The sequence below is a fragment of the Hydra vulgaris genome, chromosome 13 (assembly GCF_038396675.1).
Source record: "Hydra vulgaris chromosome 13, alternate assembly HydraT2T_AEP".
In the NCBI taxonomy this organism is placed as follows: Eukaryota; Metazoa; Cnidaria; class Hydrozoa; order Anthoathecata; family Hydridae; genus Hydra; species Hydra vulgaris.
In genome coordinates this window covers 3,955,433-3,973,013 of record NC_088932.1, presented here as the reverse complement: position 1 = coordinate 3,973,013, position 17,581 = coordinate 3,955,433, and the positions used below count along the sequence as shown (strand labels likewise).

The window sequence follows — 17,581 nt, the reverse complement described above, 5'->3', positions numbered from 1 at the left end:
TATATATATTTCTTAAAAAAAACATAAAACTAAATATATAATATCTGACTTTTATCTCTCAAAAAGTTAAAGTTTGGTTATAAATCATTGAACCATGATTTCTCATAATAGTTTTTTAGTGTTGTTGTATGAATTTTTAAAGTGTTTTAAAGCTTATTAAATACTATATAGAGTTGGTTGATAAGTTTGGTTCATAAAATGCAAAACACACCCGCAATGTATACTCATGTCCTTCTCCTCTCAAAAAAAAATTTAACAACAGAAAAAAACAAGGATTTAAATTAACAGCTTTATTAAAAGCTTTTGTTGGATTCATAAATGTAAATAGTTCTAGCATAATAGTTGCAAATGCTTCTATGAACTGAAACCAATAATTCATTGTTGGTACAATATAAATAGTACCTAACAGTTATCATCTTAACATAAGTAAAATAGTAATAAAACTAATTGATGAAAAGCTAAAAAGACAACATATTATGATTTTTTAAGTATATTAGAATACTGCTGGCATTTTTATGTTCTATTTGCTTTGTAAATACACCACAAAAAAATGAAGAACATCGGCCAATATTTATAACTGCCTCATCGACCTCAAAATTTCAGCATTTTTAGTAATTTTTAAGAATATTCCAAAAAATTAAAATTTTTTAATTAATGTAAAAAATATGCGACAAATTCTATATCTTTACAGTAAATTAAAAGGAAGTTTATTTTAATACTTTTCCATTAAAACTGTTCAGTCTTCCCTGTTTGTTCCATGTGTTCAGGTACAACCAACATTTGAAAGTAACGCTGATTTTTTTGGATTGGGAAATCTTTGCTTTCTGCCATTTGAAACAAATATTGTTTTTGCTCTTCTTGTTTTGTTATTGTAAAATTAAATACTGTGGCTAGAGCAATTCCACCTTCTGTACTATCATTGACAACTTTTCGTACCTTAATGGTTTTTTTTGCGGCCTGATAATTTGGAATATCTGACCACTTCTCAACATCCTCCTTCAGAAAAGACATTTCTGACTGTAAGGCATTAAAAAAGAAGTGTAAAGATTGTCCAATGAAATACTCCAGAACTCTTCAGTTCCAGTGTATCGGATTGATCGACAATCGAGTTCTTGATTGCCTGCAATTTGATCTCGCAATTTTGCTACCATAAGTTTTTTTGTCATAACAAGCACCAGATCAGAAAACAGACCAAGCGGTGCTAATTCTTCTCCAAGATACCATAAATGGCAACTCACTGCCTTCAATGCAGTTTTTTAGATATCTTTTTATATTGAACTGTACTGTGTTAATGCTTTTATGAGATTTAAATTGTTGAATGGAGCATCACATGAGTATGAGCAGGTTATCCATGCTTTTACATAGATAAGTGCAACAAACAAACCATATTCCAAGCACCCTGAACTTTTACGTTTGGTGAGCTTAAATAGAGTTTGAAATAAGAAAATCTTTAAAACATAAATTATTTTAGACATCTTCCTCGCCTGGTGAAAAGCACCAGGAACTCGGAACTGTATGCCTCGAGGTGGAATATCATCAAAAAAGATCAAAATAAGTTCCAAAAGTTCATGATAATTTTCTCTGGGAAATTTCCTGCCTTTCCATTCAACACTCCTAAAATAAAATCAACTATCTCTCTCTTCAATTCTTTGGTTTCTTCATTTAAAGGATGATCGGTACAAGCTATATATGTTTCATGGTCTATGTTTGGCCAATATTCCTTAAATCAAAAAACAACAACACATTTGGACACAGAATTTCATGCACATGATAGTGACATGCCAACCAGAGCAGATTTTTTCAAGTTTTCTTTCTAAAATTATGCACACACCATTTAGTTGACCTGTGTTTGATGCCGTAGTGTTGAAAGAAATTGCAACTATTTGATTTTGCAATTTCCAATCAGAATTGACAACCATCGTTGCATTTGCCATAAGCTCACCAGTCCCTTGTGCCACTTTAGGAATTGCCAAAAGTTTTTCTGTTCCTAATCCTGAAACTAGAATCGCCTGACTAACAACATTTTTAGAGCCAACCTGAAATTGCTAGCAAAAGTTTTCCATCAATATGAATAACCAAAGGTCCCTCCGAGCTAAAGGCTGCCTTAACGTTAGCATAATGTTGAAAGTGATGCTTCATTCAGCTTCTAATGCTACTACGAGATATTGGTAGTTTAGATATATTACCGTCACCATGCGTTTGGACGGCTGCTATTAAGATATGTGCTGCTTTTCTGTCACATTTGTACATTCAAGTGCAGATAACATCTAAAGCAGATACCTTTGCACGTTTAGAAGTTGATGGAGATTTCTCCTGACATTGTTCCTCAAGAAAATTGTTATTTTGTTGAACCATATAGTCTTTATCTCTAGATACAGCATTGTCTGCTTTGCTTGAACTATCTGACGATGACAATAATTATTTTTCTATATCCAGACATTCTTTGGATTTTCTCTTTCTCTCCTCTTTTTTGATACCATGTTGAACTTTGTTTTACATTCTTGATTTTTTACTTCTTTTTTTTCCAAAGTTCTATCTACACATCCCATGGCTTATTTTCTCTCTGAACATTGGTCTGCAAGAAATATTTGATATTCTTTTGTTTTTATCAGCTTCAATGCATTGTGGTGAGCAATATCAAAAAGACAATTTACTGAGTTCAAAAAATCTTCTTTTACCTGCTGTGCTGGCCCATTACAACCCTTGTTCTTTAAAATATCTCTGTATCTTTCCAATAAAGCTTCGGTTTTACAAACAATACTTCAATGTTCAGCAGCTGAAATTCTAGCCTTGGCCGAGATCTCACATAACTGCTGGACTATAGTTTTTATGGCATCTTTTAGAGTTTGACTGTTCTTTTTATGATGGAAAAAATGTATTCTTAAAACTTCCAAACTTGGGGGTAAAACTCTGCCACTAAAATGTGGTTCTGGTTCCCCAATCAAATAAATGTAAGTTTTTGATCTTGTTTAAGCCATTATTGCTGTCTGCCAACCACCACTTGGTTTACATTAGTTCTATAATCTAATCTTTGGTAACTATAAATAAGTAAATAAAAAATGTTTTGCATTATTTATTTTTATTTCATTTATTTTAAATTTGTTATAACATTGCTGTCTGCAGTCAAGATTCCAGCATTTTGTTTGTTTCGTTTTTATTTGTGATCTATGATCTTTGGTAACTAATAAGTTAGTAAATAAATACTAAATACAAATTCTTTGCAGGTAATAACAGTAATTACTAATTAGCTCTTGGAAATAGGTACAAAATTAAATATTTAAAAAAATTAACCTTGAAAATGAAAAATCTGCAAACTTTAGGTCCTATTAGGCAGTTCTAAATATTTTCTGATTGCAATAATATTTAATAGTTTTGTTTTATAGGTCAAAAGGAACGTAAATATCAAAGTGCCTCTGTAATTGGTTGAATTTTCAATATTTCACAAAAAAAAAAAACTCATTTCAATGTAACCTCAAAAAATATAAAATGTTTTTAACACATTTTAAACATTTGTAATAATGGCTTTTTATTCTTTTAAATTAAAGTCTATAAAAAACATTTAAAAATAAAAAAGTATTGTTTACAAATTATTAATAGTTTATTTTCTAGTTTCTCTTTGTATTGAGAAAAAATGTTCACTATCACAAAAACCTTTTTAAAATATTTAAAAAATGCTTATAGTTCTAACATAATTAAAGCATAAATTATTTACTTGAATGATAAAAGTCATTTTCAGCTTTAATACAAATTATTAATTTGTATTAAAGCTGAAAATGCTAGTATCAATAATCTAGCGAAAATTTCTTGCATAAAATAAAAAAAATTAATATTGAGAGAATTCGTATTTATTGATGTTCATATATTAAATTTATTCAATTCTCATTCAAGATGTCGTCATTTAAAATATATATACATATATATATATATACATATATATACATATATATATACATACATATATATATATATATATATATATATATATATATATATATATATATATATATATATATATATATATATATATATATATATATGTAAATTATGTTGTGTATTTTACAAATAGAGTGCTCAATGTTCTTAAAGAACAGAGCAATAATAAATTAATAAAAAACTAGTTAGATAAGTGTTTTTTACTAGTTTATATATATATATATATATATATATATATATATATATATATATATATATATATATATATATATATATATATATATATATATATATATATATATATATATATATATATATATATATATATATATATAAACAAAGTATGAAATAAAAAGTAAGATAATTGAGAAATTATATTGTTATAGTAATAGTGTATGATTTTAATTGTGTATTAAGAAGAGGTTTTTCCATTTCAATAGGATACCTACCTTAATTTTGAGTTCGTACTTAGAGGAAGCTCTATCAATGATGGAAAGGCAATCAAGATTTGTGGAATTTTTGCATTTTTGTGATGAATTGAGATGCTTGTAAATATGGGATCTCAATTTAAAAGTTCTGAAATCCTTGTTATGTAGTGTTTCACCAATGTGATTGTGGTTTCACCAATATATCTAGCATTACAGCTGGAACATACGTTAAGTCCTGATTATCTAACTTATTTATGTGTCATCACCGAAATGTTTGGTCACAAAACAATAATTGCAAAAAAGTAGTTATATACAAAAGGTATGTAGATAGTATCTTTTGTATCTTTGAAAATAACAATGATGCACTAACTTTTCTAATATATAAATAAACTACATCCTAACCTTAAATTTGCTTAAGAGGAAGAAGTTGATCACAAATTGAACTTTCTTGATATAATGATTTTAACTCTGTAAATAATAAATTTGATATTTCAATGTTTTATAAAAAAACTTACACAGGTTTACTGACTAATTTTACTAACTTCACTAATAATAATTATAAACTAGGACTCATTAAAACTCTGATTAACAGGGCCTTCAAAATCAACAGCAACTAGGTAAGTTTTCATCTAGATGTTGTAATAATTAAACAAACTCTTCAAAAAAAGTTCTTTTCCCTTGAACTTAATTGACAGAACCTTAAAAATTTTTAATTTTTAAGGTTCTGTCAATTAAGTTCAATAAAAAGTTAATAGTTTAGAATTTTTAAAATTTTAAACTATTAACTTTTTAATGCATCTAAAAAAAGTTATATATATAACACATGGGCTGAAAAGTCCCGGGCCTAACACATAGATAGCGCGAGTTTTATTGCAGTCACCTTTTTTTCAGTTAATACTAACCTTCAAAAGACAGCTGTTAAAATTTCTTTATATTCTATTCATTAGTTTGTGAGTTATTTTGCTAATAGTAACTTTCCTTTTTTTATTTTCAGGACAATGGATCAAAAACAGTTTCGTGTTTTAATTTTACACTGCTTCTTGATGGGAAAAAATACCGTTCAAGCAAAGCAATGGCTTGAAAAGTGTTACGGTGACTCCGCTCCATCAAAAACAACAATAAAACGTTGATTTGCTGGCTTCAAACGTGGTCGTAGAGACACCGATGATGCAGAACACAGTGGACGTCCAAATGAGGGGGTAACACCAGAAAACATCAAAAAAATCCACAAAACCGTTTTGAATGATCGAAAAGTGAAGTTGCGTGAGTTAGCTGTCATCGTAAATATATCAAAAGAATGTGTTGGCTTTATAATGCATGAGCATTTGACTATGAGAAAGCTCTGTTCAAAGTGGGTGTCGCGTTTGCTCATAATTGACCAAAAATAAGAACGTGTTGATGATTCTGAACAGTGTTTGGCCATGTTCAAAAGTGACAAACCGGAATTTTTGCATCGATATGTGACAATGGATGAAACATGGATCCATCACTTCACTCTGGAATCAAAATGATCTTCATCTGAGTGGACAGCAACTGGTGAACCTTGTCCAAAGCGCCCGAAAGCACAACAATCGGCTGGAAAGGTTATGGCTTCGGTATTTTGGGATGTGCATGGTGTAATATTCATCAATTATTTTGAAAAAGGAAATACCATCAACAGTGAATGTTATATAGTGTTATTGGAGCGATTGAAGGCCGAAATTGCAAAAAAACGACCGCATATGGCAAAGAAAAAAATTTTGTTTCATCAAGACAACGCACCCTGTCACAAGTCAATCAAAGCAATGGCAAAACTACATGAATTGAACTTTGAATAGCTCCCACATCCACCGTATTCGCCAGATTTGGCTCCCAGCGACTACTGGCTGTTCGCAGACCTGAAAAAAATGCTAGGGGGTAAGATATTTCACACGAATGAAGAGGTTATCGCTGAAACTGAGGCCTATTTTGAAGCAGAAGATAAATCGTTCTACAAAAGTGGTATTGAAATGTTATAGTGGCGCTGGAATGATTGCGTTGCTCTTGATGGAGATTACGTTGATGAATAAAGCTAATTTTGAACTAAAAAAACATGTTTTCTTTGTTAGGCCTGAGACTTTTCAGTCCATGTGTTATTTATACCTCTTTACCTTTTTTTTTTTTTTTTTCTTTTTTCTTTTTTATCATGATTTGGAGAACAAATATTCTTTATTTTTAATTTAAATTTTTTGTCAGATTTTATTGAAGATCTGGTGACCTATTTGGCAGTGTGTTCAATTGATTGGCCATGAATTGAGATGTTTTTTATAACGTTGGGTTATCAATAAACTATATTATTTCTTGTTTTATCAAGTAACAAGTTAGAACTGGTTTCTTGATCTCCTCTTCCCAGTTGATTAAATCTATTAGACTTCTTGCTATGAAGTTAACTCTCAGATGTTGCTATGAAGTTAACTCTCAGTTGGATCAGAGGTTGGCTCATAAACAGAGGGAAGGGAATTTGTTCAAAATATTAATAAGAATCGTTTCCAGGTAAGACTTCAGAAACACATTGCATTTTTTTCTTGTGTGAATTTAAAAAAATTGAAACCATAATGAGGACCCTTTCCATTACAAGTAGTTTTTTGTTTTGCTTAATGCGCAAGTAAAAAAAGAGAATAGAACACAGTAAAGTAAGTAGAATAGAACATAGTTTTACTTATGATATTTTTTTTATTTGCAGAAATTGCATGTTTTAAAATGGTGCACACTTTTTTATATTTGTCTATACATATTATAATGAACATTCACATCATAATTATTCACATTATACAAAAATTCTGCGAGCAATTTTATGTGGAGGACTTGTTTTTTATTCCATGCTTGGAATTATTTTATTAGCAAGATTTTTATTAAAGTGAGTTGTATAGTTGTAACACAGGTTTACATCTAATCCAGTCTGTTAGTTGAAAAAAGGGTGCAAGGCTGGTCAACACAAGTTTTCTGTATACTAGCCTTACTTCAGCCTAAAGTCTTAGCTTAAGTGGCTTCCTACAAAACAGCAGCCAAATGCAATTAAATCTGTATAAAGCTAGTTTTTTTTGTTGAGATACCATCTCTAGCCTTATTTCAATGAGGAGCCTTAAAGCAGAGTAGTATTGTGTTAGTGGTGTATTGGTAGAGCGCTCGCTCATAAGTGAGAAATTCCATGTTGGATCCCCACCATGGTCCTGGAAGTATCGTGCGCAACTTGTTGCTTTGCTCAGTAACTATGTTCTTCAAGGTTTGTGTTTCGGAGTTGAGAGAGGGTTGTAACCACAATAAAGTAGCCTCCTCCACTCTTGTGGGCCTCTCAGCCTTGGGGAGGTGAATACCATTTAAAAAAAAGTATTGAGACAGAGTTTACTTTTCTTTTTTATTTGCCTAATAAAATGAGTCCAAAAAAAGTGCATAAAACAAATTCCAAAATAAGCAAAGTTCGAGTTCGATCCCCACCATGTCCCTTGTAGTACCATGCTCAATTTGTTTCTCTGTGCAGCAGCCTTGTTCGTTGAGAGAGGGTTGTAACCACAACTAAAAGTAGCCTTTTTGACTGTGACACCGCAGTAGTTACTGAAAATGAATAAGAATATTGTTTTTTAGAGACAACTTTAATACCGCAATTAAATTGAAATCAATAATTTTTAAAAATTTTCCCAGATATACCATAAAAAGAATGTTTTTGGAGAAGTGCAGCATGCAGATTTTATCCAAAGCTTTTAGTATGTCACCAGCAATAGCCCTTGCCTCACCGCCTCCATTTTATACATAATAGAACCTTTCTGTTACAACAGTTTGATTGAAAGCTTTATTGATCATCAGAGAGTAAGTTCTTAGGCTCAAGTTGAGACATTAAAAGTTTGTTCATAAAAAAGATTCAAAGATCTTGCTATCAATAAAGAGAAGACTGATTGGCTGATAGCTCGAAGGATCAGTGTGTTCTTGAATGTTTTAAGAGATTAGAACCATAGATGCCAATTTCCAGCTGGCCGGAAAACAAGGTTTAATAAGCACTTGTTAATTAGTTTAAAGAGTTATTCTGGAGAACACTTTGATAGGCTATGGATGGAATATGCCAACCACAAGCTGTAGCTGAGCTTAAGAGAGCAATAATTTTAGCAATGGAGTCGATGATGATACTGTTAAAGATTTTCCAAAATTCTCAATGGAATCGATAATAACTGGGATGTTTAACAATGGGTTTGCCTGTTTCTCTGGGATGAAAGGAGGGTGGCCATAAGATTCAAAAGATGAATTAAAGGAAACATTCCTTTGCAAATAGCTCTGCCTTATTCTTAAGAGAGGTAATAAGATCAGGCTTATGAATTAAAGATGGAGTATGAGATTTTCCTTAGTTGATGACACTGTTAAAGATTTTCCAAAATTCTCTAGAACCTAATTTTTGAAATAAATTATGAGGTGTAGTAATCTGGAAGTTATGGAGTTTAGTGTCAAACAGATAAAATTACCGTTTGTAATTGAAATCATTTCTTTATTTGTTTATTTTTAATTGAAACCATAAATGGTGTATATGCAAACATAAATGGTGTGTATACAAAAATGAACTATTTATGCCTATTTGATGTTTGTTTAGAAAATCAGTACAAAATGTTCTAAAGTGTTATTGGAATACAACACAAATGTAGTAATAATCAATGAATGTTTAAATTCAAGTATGGTTTTAACTGCCATAAAATTTATGATTTGATGACATAATTATTCCTGAATCTGTTGCGAATGATGCCTCTATAAGTTTTTACAATGTCTGAATAAGTCCTAATGATGTTATGATGTCAAAATAAATAAAGTATTCAATAAATTTTATTCCTGGATAGAATCAAAAAACCAAAAGTAAATGTTAAAATTGTTTTTTAAAATACTTAGTTATTATCATCATTTTTATTGAAACATAAAGCTCACATATAAAAGGTGTTTTTTATATATCAAATAAGGTTTCTACTAGTTTAGGAACACTTGTTACTGTTTTTCACAGTTTTTATATTAAGTTTACCCAAAGGAATTATCGAAAAACACCATCAGAGAAAAACTTTTCTAGAAATTTAAATAAAAGCAGCATCTCTGCAAAGATTTAAAATATTTCTAAAATCTCCCTGTACAAAAGTTTGCATTAAAAACTGTTACCCGTTTTTTGATAAAAAAAGAAGAAGAATTAGATTAACAAAGAGAATTATAGAAGAGAAAATCAATAAAGCTTTCTAGGACACATTTGGACCGGTTTTAAAACAAGAAATAAAATGAGGAATGTATTGAGTCAAAATTCATATCAAAAAAATCAACATTTTGTGTTCTTATTGGTTGACATCAATCAAGAAAGGTAGTAGTATTTAAATGTATTTAGCCATGTATTTAGCCATGTTGGATTTAACAAGTGCCAGCATGATATATAGAGTAATTTTAGCAATTGGAACATGCAAAAACCTTTAGCCCTCAATTTTCTCACTATTGCAGGAAACATGCACCCAATGCTTGATACCTTCCAAGCAACTGTAAAGTTATTGATATGCATTTTTTTGGAAAAAGTGGTCATACATTATGTCTACGGATTCATTTTGCTGTAGATTTTAATTTGGGATGCAAAAAAATAAAATATTTTATGATTTTGAAAATTTTAAAGATGCAGTGAAGTCAACTTTAAAAATATAATTGTTAAAGTCAGACGCAATTAACAATTGCCAAAGGTGAGTATTTTTAATGAAACACAATTTTAGTCTTTACTCAACTAAGAGTCCCAAGGCAGGAGTATTTAATATTAGAGATAACTTCTAACAAAGCAGCAGGACATAGGCCAGGTTGTACTGGATTACATGCTACAGGAGCAGGGTTATAATGATCCTGACCTGGCAGCTGTTTGTTGCAGGTTATAATGGATTATATTTTATAGCCAGTGGGGTGCTGGCTTCATGAAGTTCCTGCAGCATTTTACTAAAAAAGGCCTATATATGAAGGATTTATGTATATATATATATATATATATATATATATATATATATATATATATATATATATATATATATGTATATATATATATATATATATATATATATATATATATATATATATATATATATATATATATATATATATACATATATACATATATACATATATACATATATACATATATACATATATATATATATATATATATGTATATATATATATATATATATATATATATATATATATATATATATATATATATATATATATATATATATATATATATGTGTATGTATGTATGTATGTATGTATGTATGTATGTATGTATGTATGTATGTATGTATGTATGTATGTATGTATGTATGTATGTATGTATGTATATATGTATATATATATATGTATTAGATCTCCCATAATCAAGATAAAAAAAAATTTTATTAAAATTTTGATGTCCTTCCTAAAAGCTATTAATACCTGAAAATTAAAAGGTCATTTAAAATATATTTAAGGGTTCCTTGAGGGTTATGAAGATGTCTAAAATTAGCATAAATTGCAATTGACATCTCATAATTTGGATGATTGTCATCGACTAGTGTTTGGTCTTATAATAATTTGTTTGTCAATATTAGAAAGCACTGTCTTGATAGAATCTAGATTCTAGAAATCACTTTTTGCACACTGTATTATAATGTTGGTAGATAAGTTTTCATGAACGAATGTAAAAAATCAAACATAATAAACATTTGAAATGTTTGAAAACATTTGAAATGTTTGAATCAACTTCTAACTATTACAATGTAATTATCCATCTACAAAATTTACATTTAGTGACACTGTTAGTGTACAGTTTAAATGCTCTTCATATTTTACACAAACTTTGACTTGTAGCATTTTATTTTATATGTTAAGAAGGTTGTCATGATTGCACTTTAAAAAGTTATGTCTGAGCTTCTCAACCTACAAGAATATAATTTTGTTGTTGTTAGTCCTCAGGTATTGTAGCATCATTAACACAAGTCAGGTTTTTAACTAACTCTAATGCAATCTGATTGGCTTTAAGTTTATCCTTTAACTAGAATAACAATTAAACTATCATCAATAGCAGTAGAAACTTCTAGAAATTGATAATTCTGCAGTTGTACAAGGAAGAGATTTGACCAAATGCAATCCAAAGTTGTGCTTTCTCTTCACAAGGTAATTGTTGGAGAGTGATACTGTCTCTTGACTCAAATACCAAGAATGCCTTGCCATCATCTTCAGACCTTTGGTACTCCAAATCAAGATCATCAGATTTTTTGTATGAGTTGTCATTAAATCTACAAATATTAAACATATAGCCAAGACTAAAGATAGATTTTGACTACAAATTCTTTTATTTCCTTTTATTTATTTTATTTATTCTTTGCGATTCACAAGCTCTTAGCTTTATTACAGTTTTGTTACCGTCAAAGAGTAATTCCATCTTTATTGTGTAGATTGTTTTTGTCAATCCAAAATTTCATTTCTAGTGGATAGACTGAGATACTTTGAATGCATCAGACATCATCTCAGCTATATGACAGCCACAAACTATAACAAGTTGTGATCAATGGCACACTTCAAAAGTGGACAGGTTCCATTAAGTTGGATGTTAAGGTGTTGAAGCACATTCTAATGACTAGTGAATCGCACTGCCATGACACAAAAAAAAGTGCCATGTTGTCTCAGTGTACAACTAATTTGCTGTTTCATCCTTCACCTTTTGGGCAGTTTCTCAACAAAATAGTTGTTGTTGACAGCGAGTGGTGCTTTTTGAAAGTATTGCCAACATTGTTGAACAGTCTACTGTCTGACATTTTTAGACAGTCTTCTTCAATTTTTATTGGTTAGTTAGAATTATCATAGTTAATATCAAACAGATTATCTAGTTTTTTTTTCAATATTCTGTCTGGTTTTGCTGATCCTTGGCATTAATTCAATGCTTTATTAATCCAACATGCTGGGTATGAACATCTTAAATTTTTCTGCTTCTGGTGGTAGTATACAAAGTTCCTTATGCCACAACTGGAAACAAGGTGCACTTTTTTGACGGTGTCACAAAGAAGTCCAACAAACCAAATGATGTTGCTTCTATGAGTTGAAGTGGATTTTACCAGTACTCTGAAAATAAAAATACCAACTAATATTCTAATTATAGTATTATTAATGATAATTTTTCACCTTCCTAATTGGGCAGGATTGAAAAATCATGTTTTTTAAAAGGAATGACCTTTGTAAACTAAATTGGAAATTTAAAAAAAATTAAAACGTTAAGAAGGGAGCAAAAATAGCAAACAAACTACCTATAAATATATATTTAATTTTGAGAAAAGACATAAAGAGTAAAATTCTAAATTTTGAGTTTTAGGCGTTAAAAACTTGTGTCACGGAAGGAATGATAGATTTCTTCCGTGACACAGAAGGTACAATATATTCCTTCCATGACACAAGTTTAAATGGCTATAACAAAAAAGTTATTCCACGTGCAATATCTTTACCTGAAACTGAATAGGTCTTTATAGTTTGCATGTTAGGTATTACTGCCCCCTTCTAAACATTTTTTCTTTTTGAATTTCCAATTTAGTTTATAGAGGTCATTCCTTTTGAAAAAGAAGACTTTTCAATCCTGCCCAATTAACCAAAGCCAGATTAAGACAAAGTAATAGTTTAATAGTTAATATCGAAAAAGAAAAAATATAAATTAAAAAATTATTAGCTTATTATTATTAACTATCATTTGATATTTAAAACATAAATTATACACAGCACTATACACATGTTTATATAAAGCTCTCTCTCTCTCTCTCTCTCTCTCTCTCTCTCTCTCTCTCTCTCTCTCTCTCTCTCTCTCCACTTCTCTCTCTCTCTCTCTCTCTCTATATATATATATATATATATATATATATATATATATATATATATATATATATATATATATATATATATATATATATATACACATATACATGTATATATATGTATATATATATATATATATGTATATATATATATATATATATATATATATATATATATATATATATATATATATATATATATATATATATATATATATATAGCCTTAAATTATACACAGCACTATGCACATGTTATAAGTTTAGCAGAAATCCACAAATCTTGATTTTGGTCTTGTTTATCTATAAAATTAACTTTGCATGTACACAAAAGTTACATATTTCTAGATTTTTATTAATAATGAAAGCAAATCATCCTTGTCTTTAATTGTTGCTAGGAAATGTTAAACTCATTTTAAGACAATTTTCGTCAAATTTGAAAAAGTTTATGACACTTAGGGAACCCTTAAATATTTTTTGAATGATCTAAAAAATGCATACACACACTAGAATATGTGTGTGCATACATGTTTACAGCATTATATAGGTTGTATCATAAGACAAATATGAAAGATAAAGTTATTAATACAATTATGTATTTTAAGTCAAACCTAATTTTTTTTTAGAATGTGAATACATTTTCAGTTGGCACTTTTATTCAAATAAATCATGACTTAGTTTCAGTTTTTGAAAAACAAATAAGTAAAGGACATTTTGGAGCAGTATGTGATTGTTGGATTATATGTAACAAATACAGGGGAGGAGCACAAGTGGCAGTTAAAAAAGTATATGACTTTTAATAAGTTTGTTACAGAAATATTGTATATATAGTAAAAAGATAGTATAGTAAAAGTTAGAATTTATAAATAATAATATAGTAAATATTATATAAATAAGCTGTTACTTTTTTTAATCTTCTACAAATATATTTTATCTTTTAATTTTATGCAGATTAAGGAAGCGGAAAGCATTAAAGCAACAGCTAAATCTATGGCTCTTCTTTCAACAATTGGTGAATCCACAAATATTGTCATACCTTTATTAGTTTTGGAAACAACTAACAACCCGAAGATTTGCTATCAGATAATGATTCTTGCAGGTAAAAAAGTTACTTACTTTAATATTTTTTTAATTAAAGTAATAATATAAATCGTTTAGTGTTTTTTTAGAAATGGATTTAAAATTTGTTGTCAATAATGGACCAATCACAGAAAATCTGATTGCTTATTTAATTAAGGATGTTTTGAATGGAATTTGGTATTTGCATAGAAGAGGTTACGTTCACTGCGATTTAAAATGTAAAATCAAACGTTTTTTATTATCTTTTTATTTTTTTTTTTTTTAATTGTTTAAAAAAAAGTATAAATGAAATCAGATAAAATATTTATTTCTTTAAATTATTAATTTAATACTTATACTTTTTACTTAAACTAATAATTTTATTAGATATTCAATTGATTAAATATCAGAATTTAATATTTATTCTATTAAAAGTATTTCTCTTATTTTTGTCTTGTTTGGATTTAAATATTTACAAACAATTTACATTAAACTTAAGACTGTAATCCTAAAAAATAATTGTCTTGCAACTGTATTCAAATATTTTTGTAACCATTTTTGCTGTTGAATCAAAAATATTTATTTTTTAAATAAAAAATAAATATTTTGTAATAATATATTCATACATTTAATATGTTGTATGTTGTAATTGATATTTTTTATTATTATTTTTTTTAAATAAATTTAGTCAAAGCTGAGAACTACAAAATTGTAAATAAAAATTATTTGTTAACTTAACATAAGTTTACTATTGTAAAGTTTAAGTTTCTTACTTTTAAGTGGAAAACATTGTTTACTATTGTAAAGTTTTATTTTCTTACTTTTAAGTGGAAAACATTGTTTACTATTGTAAAGTTTTATTTTCTTACTTTTAAGTGGAAAACATTGTTTACTATTGTAAAGTTTTATTTTCTTACTTTTAAGTGGAAAACATTGTTTACTATTGTAAAGTTTTATTTTCTTACTTTTAAGTGGAAAACATTGTTTACTATTGTAAAGTTTTATTTTCTTACTTTTAAGTGGAAAACATAAGTTTACTATTGTAAAGTTTTATTTTCTTACTTTTAAGTGGAAAACATAAGTTTACTATTGTAAAGTTTTATTTTCTTACTTTTAAGTGGAAAACATAAGTTTACTATTGTAAAGTTTTATTTTCTTACTTTTAAGTGGAAAACATAAGTTTACTATTGTAAAGTTTTATTTTCTTACTTTTAAGTGGAAAACATTGTTTACTATTGTAAAGTTTTATTTTCTTACTTTTAAGTGGAAAACATAAGTTTACTATTGTAAAGTTTTATTTTCTTACTTTTAAGTGGAAAACATAAGTTTACTATTGTAAAGTTTTATTTTCTTACTTTTAAGTGGAAAACATTGTTTACTATTGTAAAGTTTTATTTTCTTACTTTTAAGTGGAAAACATTGTTTACTATTGTAAAGTTTTATTTTCTTACTTTTAAGTGGAAAACATAAGTTTACTATTGTAAAGTTTTATTTTCTTTCTTTTAAGTGGAAAACATAAGTTTACTATTGTAAAGTTTTATTTTCTTACTTTTAAGTGGAAAACATAAGTTTACTATTGTAAAGTTTTATTTTCTTACTTTTAAGTGGAAAACATAAGTTTACTATTGTAAAGTTTTATTTTCTTACTTTTAAGTGGAAAACATTGTTTACTATTGTAAAGTTTTATTTTCTTACTTTTAAGTGGAAAACATTGTTTACTATTGTAAAGTTTTATTTTCTTACTTTTAAGTGGAAAACATTGTTTACTATTGTAAAGTTTTATTTTCTTACTTTTAAGTGGAAAACATTGTTTACTATTGTAAAGTTTTATTTTCTTACTTTTAAGTGGAAAACATAAGTTTACTATTGTAAAGTTTTATTTTCTTACTTTTAAGTGGAAAACATTGTTTACTATTGTAAAGTTTTATTTTCTTACTTTTAAGTGGAAAACATAAGTTTACTATTGTAAAGTTTTATTTTCTTACTTTTAAGTGGAAAACATAAGTTTACTATTGTAAAGTTTTATTTTCTTACTTTTAAGTGGAAAACATAAGTTTACTATTGTAAAGTTTTATTTTCTTACTTTTAAGTGGAAAACATAAGTTTACTATTGTAAAGTTTTATTTTCTTACTTTTAAGTGGAAAACATAAGTTTACTATTGTAAAGTTTTATTTTCTTACTTTTAAGTGGAAAACATAAGTTTACTATTGTAATGTTTTATTTTCTTACTTTTAAGTGGAAAACATAAGTTTACTATTGTAAAGTTTAAGTTTGCTATTTTTAGTATTACTTTTAATTATTTATTATTTTTTATTTATTATATTTATTATTTATTATTAAGTTTTATTATTGTTTTTTGTTTAACGTTTAATGATCAAGTAAATAATTTAAATTAATACTTGAAAATTTGTAGCTAATCTATCTAAAAATTTTACTTATTTGTTGGACTAATGAATTATTTTTCTGATTTATAAATAAAATATTGTTTTGTAAATTTTTTTTTTCACTAGATAACACTTTAGACATTATCTAGCTTGCATATTTTTATAAAGCCTTGATAAATAAGATTGTTGTTGCTTAATTAAATCAGAATCAATATTTTGGTGAATTTTTTTTTTTTTCTTACTTTAAAGTGGAAAACATTGTTGTTAAAGACTATAGTGCACTCATTTGTGATATTGATTTTGTTAAAAAAGAAAAAGCTAAATGTGAAGTTGCAACTCCCAATTTTTCTGCACCAGAGGTTTATTTTTATTTGCTAAGTTATTGTAAATTTTGTGTGTGTGCAGGGACAAACACTGACCTGTTTTTGTACCGCTGAAGCGGTATAGGCGCCCAAAAATTACTTTGTCTTTTAAATTTTCTTTTGATTTTTTTATTAATAATAGAAAAAAATTTCAGTTTTGATTGCAGTAGTTTTAAATCCGCCTATGGCTTCTAATCTCACTATTAAACCACTAAATGAAACTAGATTCTTTTTGTTTTCAACTTAGTAATATCTACGATGCTCTATTAAAGATTCAAAGCACTGCAAATTTAACAAAAAATTATGTTAATACATCACAGACAAAGACATAGGTGGACTATGTCACTAGTTCAGGGCGTATAATAAGAGAGTTGTTTAACACTCCCCACTTCTGGTTTTGAAGAGAAAAAAATAAGAAAAAGAAAAACAAATACTAAATTACAAAACATGTAAATAAAATTAATTTTAAAATTAGATTTAACAAAATTAAATGTTTATATATTTTTGCTTTTGTAACCAACTTAATATTTTTAAAATTCTTTTATTAGTTTTATTCTTTGAAATATATCAAATACTTAATTGT

At 27.6% G+C, this 17,581-nt stretch overlaps 1 protein-coding gene across 1 annotated transcript in view; it reads left to right on the top strand.

The window, feature by feature from the left end:
• The window catches only part of LOC136090220 (myosin light chain kinase 3-like), a 90,790-nt gene that overhangs the window by 47,188 nt on the left and 26,021 nt on the right, over positions 1–17,581 (top strand). Inside the window, exons 8-11 of the mRNA XM_065816415.1 lie at positions 13,819–13,977; positions 14,144–14,291; positions 14,362–14,490; positions 16,886–16,995. Coding sequence (XP_065672487.1) covers positions 13,819–13,977; positions 14,144–14,291; positions 14,362–14,490; positions 16,886–16,995 — 546 coding nt within the window. The remainder of the gene's footprint in view (positions 1–13,818; positions 13,978–14,143; positions 14,292–14,361; positions 14,491–16,885; positions 16,996–17,581) is intronic.